At 49.6% G+C, this 10,061-nt stretch overlaps 1 protein-coding gene across 2 annotated transcripts; it reads left to right on the top strand.

Moving 5' to 3' along the window:
* Positions 1–1,835: 1,835 nt before the first annotated feature.
* SLITRK5 (SLIT and NTRK like family member 5) lies at positions 1,836–9,312 on the top strand. Of its 2 annotated transcripts, none has more exons than XM_053563996.1 (2): positions 1,836–1,966; positions 5,122–9,312. In XM_053563996.1, exon 2 carries the CDS (start codon positions 5,130–5,132, stop codon positions 8,001–8,003), a length of 2,874 nt encoding a protein of 957 aa, XP_053419971.1. In that variant the 5' UTR covers positions 1,836–1,966; positions 5,122–5,129; the 3' UTR covers positions 8,004–9,312. The 2 variants fall into 2 exon arrangements, with proteins under 2 accessions (XP_053419971.1, XP_053419972.1); XM_053563997.1 differs by lacking the exon at positions 1,836–1,966 and adding an exon at positions 2,354–2,584.
* Positions 9,313–10,061: the final 749 nt, after the last annotated feature.

Here is a 10,061-nt window from a genome sequence, read left to right as displayed (position 1 = left end):
GACCAAAACTTAAACAAAATAAACAAAATTATTGCCAAAGTATATAGGAATGGATTAAAGAATAATTGCTCAACAAATTTTGGGAAAATACCAAAAATGTTGCAAAACTTCAGGGGACTGCAATATGTACCACCCTGGACAAATTTGTCCATTTAACACATACAGAGGATGAAAAAAGGCACAGTTTGTGGATCTGTACGTATATATTCTGAGGTTTTATATATATAATCAGAATCTATATTAAGATTAATCATATGTTTAAACAGAATATTATGCCACAATAATATCCTAAATATTACTAAGAATAAGCCAATGTCAATTATATTTAAGATACAAATAATTCCAAAATAAAATTAATAAAATAATGAAACTACCCAATTATCATGGTGAAACTACTCAGTTATCAAAGAAACAAGCACATGTGCATTCAGCCTGCATTGGGCCACTCAGTATGACCAACTTTTCTTTGATGGAATGTAGGTCCAATATTACAAACGCTGAAAACACGTCTTACGGATATAGAAACTCCCTTTAGGGGAGAGAGGTGTCTGGTTTAACAGAAAGAACCAGGAATACTTAGGATACTTACTGTAGAGATGACGCTAGTGGAGTTTAGCAGGTGACTCTTCAAGAAACTCGCTTTCTATCGGTAGTGCATTTATTTAGGGGGGTTCCAGCTTTAGTATACATCAAATGTATTCACAAACATTCTCTGTAAAAGTCGTTTGCACTTCCTTGTATTGCCCAGACATACCTATAAAACGTAATTATTAAAAAAATAAAAAAAAAGTAGAGCCCTTGCTTGCAGCCTAGATGAACCACTCCCTCTTCCAGGGTCCTTTACAGTAAGTACACAAGACAGCAGCATGGGCTCTATTATTCTAAATGGCAGGAGGAAGTCAGGCGATCGGCACAAAGCAGGAATCATCTGTCCCTGACCACCACCAAGCTTGGCACCGTCGGGGTTATTTCCACTTCTCCCTTTCCCAATCCGAAGATTGCACAGTCCCACGCTCGTATTACGCACATGGTCCAAGACTCCTCTATCTCCTATGATAACGAACATTCCAAGGGGGGCTCCGGTTGCGTCGCGGTAGCCAGGGGACGTCTTCGCCCTCGGCTGCCATCTATCGGCCACCGAGCGCCCGTTTCGCCCGGGGCCCATCATGTCTGCTGCAGCTTGGCTGGCACCAGCGGCGCGACAATAAACAAGTGCCCGGAACGGGGCCCTGCACCCCTTCTGGAACAGATGTCTCAGAGACCCGGGTGATGTTTACCGACTCGCCACATCCTCAGCGCCCGGGAGGAAGACGCGACTTTCTCTGAGTTTTTTAGAGCCATCGGGCTGCCAGGACACGCCACAGGCGTAGAACAACGCTGTTGCTGCCCCCAAGACCCCCCAAAAGGATGTGGGAGATAGAGAGTTCCAAATAATGACGATCGTGCGGCGCATCTGGGGCAGGGATAGAGAAAGAAATCCTTCGAAGACCGTGACGGAGGAAGCGCCCGAAAGGATGCGGGAGCCTTTCAAATACTAATTAGGGGCCGCGGCGGCGGCGGGCTCGGCGCGGGGACAGCGGCGGCTGGATCCCGAGCTCGGTGGTCGCTGCTGCGCGGGGGGCGGAGGACAGCGCAGGACCTGCAGCCGCCGCCGCCGCCGCCGGAGCTGTTGAGGGGCCGGTGCCACCTTCGCTCGCCCCCTCACTACCATGTACAGTGTGCGCTGCAAGAAGAAGGCGGGAGATGCATGCACACCCACGCGACCCGCTTCTGCTGGCTTGTCCCCGGGCGTGCGCCACTGACCAGGGGGGAATGTGGTGAAGACGGCGCGGAGGAGAGCCGAGGGGGGAGGGGAGGGCCAGCCAGCGTGAACCCAGGCCCCGGGGTGCTCCGAGCTGGAGGTAGCTGGAGGGGGCGGCGGCCACGGCTGGGTCGGAGAAAGTTGCCCCCTGTGCAGATGGGAACTGTAAGTACCCGCCTGGTGGGGTGCAGCGATGAGTGCCGGGGACCCTGCGATCGCTCCGTGCCACGGATGGGAGCGAGGGTGTGAGTGAGCTGGAGTGTGAGCTGGTGCGAGCGCTCGGCTGGGCTGACCGTCACGTTGGCGGGGCCGGTGGTGCCAGGCAGTCTTCACACAGTCCCCCTCCTCCCGCTTCGAGCCTCCGCTCCCCACAGCTCCCGTTCGTCGCCCCGCCCGGCTCCTGCTCCGGGCCCCTACCGCGAGGCGCCTCCGGAACGGGTTCTCCGCCGCCCCCTCCCCCAGCGTTACCATCCCGCCGCTCTGGATCGCCCCCCGCTACCCCCCAACCCTGTTGCCCGTTTCGACTACCGCGGAGCTGGCCCGGGAGAGTCGTTTGGAGAGCCCAGGAACCCGCGGTCGCCACCGCGGCGGCGGCGGCAGCGGCGGCCACTGCTGGCGGTGTCCAGGCGCCTCTTTCCTCCAGCCGCTCGGACCCTACTGCCCGCTGCCTCCTCGCCCTGCCTGGGATTCAGTAACCCAGTGCACACCCCAAAGAGGTTTTATTTTTATTTTTATTTTTTTAAGGGTGGCTATGATGAGTGGGCCCTGGAAATGTGAGACGGGGTAAGTCTGTCGTTTACTTTGCAAAAGAGGTTCGTGTGTGTGCGCGCGCGCGCCAGTGTGAGTGTGTCTGTGTGGCCGGGTGTCTTTCTTTCCCTCTCCTCCCTCCCCTTCTTCCTTGCTTCTCCTTTCCTTCTCTTTGGGGCGGGCTGGGGGAGGGGAGCCTCGCGTCCTGGAACTCCGGGTGCTTCTGCCTGGGCGGCTGTTGGAGCAGCTGTGCCCTGAGCCTCAGTCCGGCCTGGGTGCTGGGCTCCAGGCTGCGTGGCTCCATGCTGATTTATGCAGGGACGTTCAGGGCGATGATCCAGTGTCTAAATTCTTTGGGGGAAAACAAATACATTTCCCCGCCCCCGCTCGCAAAAAGAAATAGAGCAAAATAAAATGAAGATCTGATAATCTGAGAACATGCGGTGCACTCGCGCATTTGCATCGGAGGTGCGTTTCCCAGGGAGAACGGTAGCCTTCCCCGGGTCATTCAACTTTATTTTCCCAAATTTTCGGTCTCATTTGATGGCAAGGAGGAGGGGAAAGGGAGTGAAAGGAAGCTCTTCGATCCTTGCAAAGCAGAACTGAATTAAAGTTGTAAACGCTCTAGTTTAATACTGGCTGGACACAATTTGCAGTGGGCTCTCAGATGGGGAGGGCAGCGAATGGGGGCGGGGAAGCAGCCGGAGGGCGGGGAAGGGGACCCAACCCCGCTGAATGGATGTGCAGATTTGTTCCCGCGGAGAACCGAAATTTCAAGGTAAACCTTTTGCTTTCAATAGGGATGTATTTGATGCTGTTAAGCTGGGAAGACATTTGCTGTCAACGTTAGAAGGTCGAGGATACTTGTGAGGTTTATACACTGTGATTCCGATTCGTCTCGACACGTTCTGGTGGCCACACGTGCATGATTCCAAGGCACACTTACACATGTGCGTGTGATTGCAGAGGCCTTTAATAACACGGGCTGGAATCAACTTGGGGATCAGGACTGAGACCAATTGCCTCAGAAACGTCTCGGCGTTAGTTTGGGGTTGTGATTCAACATCAGAATTCCGTAGTGAGCAAAAGCAAGATAGACCAGGAAAAAAGGCACAGGTTCCCAGAGCCCAGCATGCATATCAAATGCCCCCTCCCATTCCGCCGCTGCGCTCGCTAACCAGCGCAACACACACTCACACACTCGCAATCCATTTATGTCCTTCCCTTAAGAGTGCTGCTGGTGACCCGAAGTAGGAAATCGAAGGAAGCCTTCAAGGGGACAGAAAGAAATCAAGAAAGAAAAGGGAGAGGAAAGGGAGGGAGAGATCGATTCCTTGGCAAAATGAAATGAAATTTGGATATTAAAGCACTGACCTAAGTCACTTGCTGTCCTCCCTGCCTTCCACCTTCCCATTTTGCCTCTTAATCAGCCCCCAGGCGCCCTTTCCTTGAGGAAAAAATGGAGTGGGGGGGCATTTAAATAAAACGTAATAAGCAGCTCCAAAGATGGGGATGCCGTCGTGGTGGTAGCCGAGTCCAAACCTGGCTAATTCATGAGGGTCAGTTTCACATACCGTGCCAAATAGACGCGGACCCAAGGTAAGGGAGGCTTTGGCGCTGGTCCTTGGTTTCCTCCTAGCCGTTTCAGAGTAAGCATAGGAACGTCCTTTTTAAACTCAAGATATCTGTAGGTGTTCCGAGACTGGGGATGTCTTCCCTGACTTCTTTGTAATCCACCGTGCAGAACTATTTCAGTGGCTTAAAGATGCGGGTTGGCAGCGTCGCTGACATGATCAGTGAGCAGAAGTGGTCTCGGGGCGCTCTCCGGGAAGCGCTGCTAAGTGGCCCCGTGCATGCAATTAGGACACTGATGTGCTCCACAGAGTGGTAGTAAAGTCCACCATCAAAGCAACCGCGCTCTTCTTTTTCTCCATTCTCAAAGCTCTGAAAGACAATTGGTGATTTAAGAGCTTCTCAGGCTCCTTTTGATGCATTATCTTACATCCTTTTTGCCTCTGAAAAAGTATTCTTCAGGTTCCCACCCTGTTTCCAGAGACTGTTTAAAATAGCCGAAGTATTGTAGCTCCTGCCTTTCTGTCAAAATGGGAGACCTTAATGGTGAACTGTTAACTGAAGAGGTTCTGAGAGAAAGGAAGGGGGGCTGGGTACAGGTGAGGTGGGGAACCCTGTAAAACGGTGCTTCTTTTCTCTTAAATTAGAACCATGAAACTAAACTGACAGCCATTTTATGTATATTTGTGGATTGGTTTTGAAAAGGGGGGAGCAGAGAAGAACATGGAGATGGAACTTTATTTAACCTGCCCTTATGTTGGAAAGAGCAGCATGTTTGCGGTGTGCTCATTATAAAATGAAATCAACCTTTAAATCCAAATGAATATCGGATGTTAATAAAATCCAGAGAATGTCAATGTTCCACTGGGGGGGGGGTTGCCATTTCCATATCCCCTTCTTCTGGATTTCAGAGTAATAATATTAAAGGAAACATGAGACTTTCCAATTCATGAAATTTGTGTCATATTCTGTTGTTTCCTTGTTTCCTCTCTCTCTTACAGGAGGTAAAATGCACACTTGCTGCCCCCCAGTAACTTTGGAACAGGACCTTCACAGAAAAATGCATAGCTGGATGCTGCAGACTCTAGCATTTGCTGTAACATCTCTCGCCCTTTCCTGTGCAGAAACCATCGATTATTATGGGGAAATCTGTGACAATGCATGTCCTTGTGAGGAAAAGGATGGCATTTTAACAGTGAGCTGTGAAAACCGGGGGATCATCAGTCTCTCTGAAATTAGCCCACCTCGTTTCCCAATTTACCATCTCTTGTTGTCTGGAAACCTTTTGAACCGTCTCTATCCCAATGAGTTTGTCAATTACACTGGGGCTTCAATTTTGCATCTCGGTAGCAATGTTATCCAGGACATTGAGACGGGGGCTTTCCATGGGCTGCGGGGTTTAAGGAGATTGCATCTGAACAATAACAAACTGGAAATCCTGAGAGATGATACCTTCCTTGGCTTGGAGAATCTGGAATACCTACAGGTCGATTACAATTACATCAGCGTCATTGAACCCAATGCTTTTGGGAAACTGCATTTGTTGCAGGTGCTGATCCTCAATGACAATCTCTTGTCCAGTTTACCCAACAATCTTTTCCGTTTTGTGCCCTTAACACACTTGGACCTCCGGGGCAACCGGCTGAAACTTCTGCCCTATGTGGGACTGTTGCAGCACATGGATAAAGTTGTAGAGCTGCAGCTGGAGGAGAATCCCTGGAATTGCTCCTGTGAGCTGATCTCTCTGAAAGACTGGTTGGATAGCATCTCCTACTCGGCCCTGGTGGGAGATGTGGTTTGTGAAACTCCCTTCCGATTACACGGCAGGGACTTGGATGAGGTATCCAAGCAGGAACTTTGCCCAAGGAAACTTATTTCTGATTATGAGATGAGGCCACAGACGCCTTTGAGCACGACGGGGTATTCCCACACCACCCCAGCCTCCGTGAATTCCGTGGCCACTTCTTCCTCTGCTGTTTACAAACCCCCTTTGAAGCTCCCTAAGGGGACTCGCCAACCCAACAAGCCCAGGGTGCGCCCCACCTCTCGGCAGCCCTCCAAGGACTTGGGCTACAGCAACTACGGCCCCAGTATCGCCTACCAGACCAAATCCCCGGTGCCTTTGGAGTGTCCCACCGCGTGCACTTGCAACCTGCAGATCTCTGACCTGGGCCTCAACGTAAACTGCCAGGAGCGAAAGATTGAGAGCATTGCTGAGCTGCAGCCTAAGCCCTACAATCCCAAGAAAATGTATCTGACAGAAAACTACATTGCTGTGGTTCGCAGGACAGACTTCCTTGAGGCCACGGGGCTGGACCTTCTGCACCTGGGGAACAACCGTATTTCCATGATTCAGGATGGTGCTTTCGGGGATCTCACCAACCTGAGGCGCCTCTACCTGAACGGCAATAGGATCGAGAGGCTGAGCCCAGAGCTGTTCTATGGCCTTCAGAGCCTGCAGTATCTCTTCCTGCAGTACAATCTCATAAGGGAGATTCAGTCTGGGACTTTTGACCCTGTCCCAAACCTCCAGCTGCTATTCTTGAATAACAACCTCCTGCAGGCTATGCCCTCAGGGGTCTTCTCCGGCCTGACCCTTCTCAGGCTAAACCTGAGGAGTAACCACTTTGCCTCCTTGCCTGTGAGTGGAGTTTTGGACCAGCTTAAGTCACTTATCCAAATCGACCTGCACGACAACCCTTGGGATTGTACCTGCGACGTGGTGGGCATGAAGCTGTGGGTCGAGCAACTCAAAGTGGGCGTCCTAGTGGACGAGGTGATCTGTAAGGCGCCGAAGAAATTCGCCGAGACCGACATGCGCTCCATTAACTCCGAGCTCCTTTGCCCAGACTATTCCGACGTGGTGGTTCCCACGCCCACACCCTCCTCCATCCAGATTCCTGCGAGGACCAGCGCTGTGACCCCCGCCATCCGGTTGAACAGCACTGGGGCTCCCGCGGGGTTGGGTGCAGGCGGAGGCACCTCGTCCGTGCCCTTGTCGGTGTTAATCCTCAGCCTCCTGCTGGTCTTCATCATGTCCGTCTTCGTGGCCGCCGGACTCTTCGTGCTGGTCATGAAGCGCAGGAAGAAGAACCAGAGCGACCACACCAGCACCAACAACTCCGACGTGAGCTCCTTCAACATGCAGTACAGCGTGTACGGCGGCGGGGGCGCCGGCGGCCACCCGCACGCGCACGTGCACCACCGCGGGGCGGCGCTGCCCAAGGTGAAGACGCCCGCGGGCCACGTGTACGAGTACATTCCCCATCCGCTGGGCCACATGTGCAAAAACCCCATCTACCGCTCTCGAGAGGGCAACTCGGTGGAGGATTACAAAGACCTTCACGAGCTCAAGGTCACCTACAGCAGCAACCACCACCTGCAGCAACAGCAGCCTCCGCCGCCGCAGCCACCGCAGCCCCAGCCGCAGCCCCCGCCGCAGCTGCAGCTGCCGCCGGCGGAGGAGGAGAGGCGGGAAGGCCACCACTTGCGGAGCCCCGCCTACAGCGTCAGCACCATCGAGCCCCGGGAGGACCTGCTGTCCCCGGTGCAGGACGCCGACCGTTTTTACAGGGGCATTTTAGAACCAGATAAACACTGCGCCACCACCCCCGCCGGCAACAGCCTCCCGGAATATCCCAAATTCCCGTGCAGCCCCGCTGCTTACACTTTCTCCCCCAACTATGACCTGAGACGGCCTCATCAGTATTTGCACCCGGGGGCAGGGGACAGCAGGCTGCGGGAACCGGTGCTCTACAGCCCCCCGAGTGCTGTCTTTGTAGAACCCAACCGGAACGAATACCTGGAGTTAAAAGCAAAACTAAACGTTGAGCCGGACTACCTCGAAGTGCTGGAAAAACAGACCACATTTAGCCAGTTCTAAAAGCAAAGGAACTCCCTTGGAGCTTTTGCATTTAAAACAAGCAAGTAGACACACACGGTGAACACATTGGAATAACTGTGTTATTTCAGCGTTTAGGGTGAAGTGCCTTGGCACGGGATTTCTCAGCTTCGGCAGAAGATAAGGAAAGGGTGTGCAATTTCCTTTTAATTTTTACACATGGGAAACATTTGTGTAAACTGGGCACATCGCTTTCTCTTCTTGCTCGTGGGGGAGGGGGGCTTTCCCGAGGGCAGTTTGCTGCGCGGGTGACTATGTTAAAAGGTCGCAGTCATTTTTGTAGTGGTTGGAAGCTAAGAATGGTGGAAGATGGCAGCGCATAGATTCTTCTTTCCTTCATTTTACTCCCTTCCACCTCCCTTTCTCCCCCCTTTAAGCCATGGGTGGGTCTAAATGGCTTTTGTGGAGAGATTAGCACACCCCAACTTTAATAGGAAGTTTGTTCTTTCTCCCTCCCCACCCCCCTCTCTGCTTCCTTCTCATCCTTTCCTTGTTTTTAAAGGATGTGTTTGTATGCATTCTGGACATTGGAATTAAAAGAAAAAAATGTATTGTGATCTTGAAAAGATCACCATAGATGTGGACAAATCATTAAAAATTACAGAGCTATATGATCCATAATTGATTAGTCAAAATAACTTATTGATGAAATATACAAATATTTTATCGTAGCACCTATTTTTATATGCACATTTAGCATTCCTCTTCCTTCACTATTTAGCCTATGATTTCGCAGAGGTGTTGCACTGTTATTAAGATCTGCATTTTTCCAAAACCGAAGTGATATTAGGAAGACATTTCAAATCATTAAAAATGTGGCGTACTTAACGACAAAGTCTTTATGAGCCAATGCAACCCACCCAATTGGATCAGTATTTGAAAATAAAAAAGCTGATAGTATCCCAATGTATTAAAGAAAAAATATAGGGCAACTAATTGGGCCATTTAAGTGAGAATTGTGGGCAAGGTTTTGGTTTCATTAGCGAAGATTTAACAATATTTTTATTAGTGAACCAAAATGATATATTGATTTGACTACTATTGTAGCCGATTTTCAATTATTTAACCAAACCCAGTTGCATTTGTACAGCTCCACATGTACTGGCACCTCAGAAGACCAAAATGATGAACTGAACAAGTCTCTATACAATGTCTGTGGGCAGCAAGCAATGATGATAACCACAACCAGGATCTCTGTAAGATGGGGGTTCTGTTGTTCAGTCTCATATGTATCCCAGCACATGTAATTTTTTAAATAGTTTCTGAATAAACACTTGATAACTATGTCAAATATGAGGGGTTGAAGTAATGATTCTTAAAGTGCAAAAAAGCTAACTACGTGTGTTTGACGGAATCTCCACTATTCACAATTGAACAACAGTAGCTAAACTTTATTGTTAATAGAAAACATTTCCCCTAATTATCAAAATTTTTAAATATAAATATATACATATGTAATTTATGCCTTTGTTGGTTCAGGGAAGTATGTTTTTCTGTTGTGCCGCTTAACTGTTCATTAATTATAGTTCAGTTGTACACCTTGTTTCCTTACTGAAGTATTCATCTAACACAAGGAGCATGGTAAGTAATCGATTGCATATTAATTTTTCTCGCAATATTACGTATTTTGTCGTATCGGTGCTCATTTAGTCTACGTTTTCCATAGTTTTCATATTTTAACTTTGTAAAACTAACAGCTCTGATGGATAGTTTATGTAAAGTTGATCTATATTGTAATACTCAAAATGTTGGTGGACATGAGCTGCTCTCCTCTGAATAAGGTTGGCTGGTGAATTTAGGTTAGAATTTAAGGATAAGAAATGTCTGAGTTTCTCTTAGACTTGTAGAGCCACATGCATCAATGCTATTGGTGGATCTCCCAATAATCTCACTTGGAATGTGCACAATATCAAGGGCTGTTCATGAACTTTGTATTTAAGGAACAATTTCCATGGCAGTCTGCCACAAAGAGGCAGCATTCACCCACGAGTAAATTGACAGTAACTACTTGAATTTAGTTTGAACAGGTGGTAACAGTTT

This window comes from Nycticebus coucang, chromosome 15, assembly GCF_027406575.1.
Source record: "Nycticebus coucang isolate mNycCou1 chromosome 15, mNycCou1.pri, whole genome shotgun sequence".
NCBI classification, from domain to species: domain Eukaryota; kingdom Metazoa; phylum Chordata; class Mammalia; order Primates; family Lorisidae; genus Nycticebus; species Nycticebus coucang.
The sequence above is the reverse complement of the archived record's forward strand: the minus strand, read 5'-3'. Positions and strand labels throughout refer to the sequence as shown.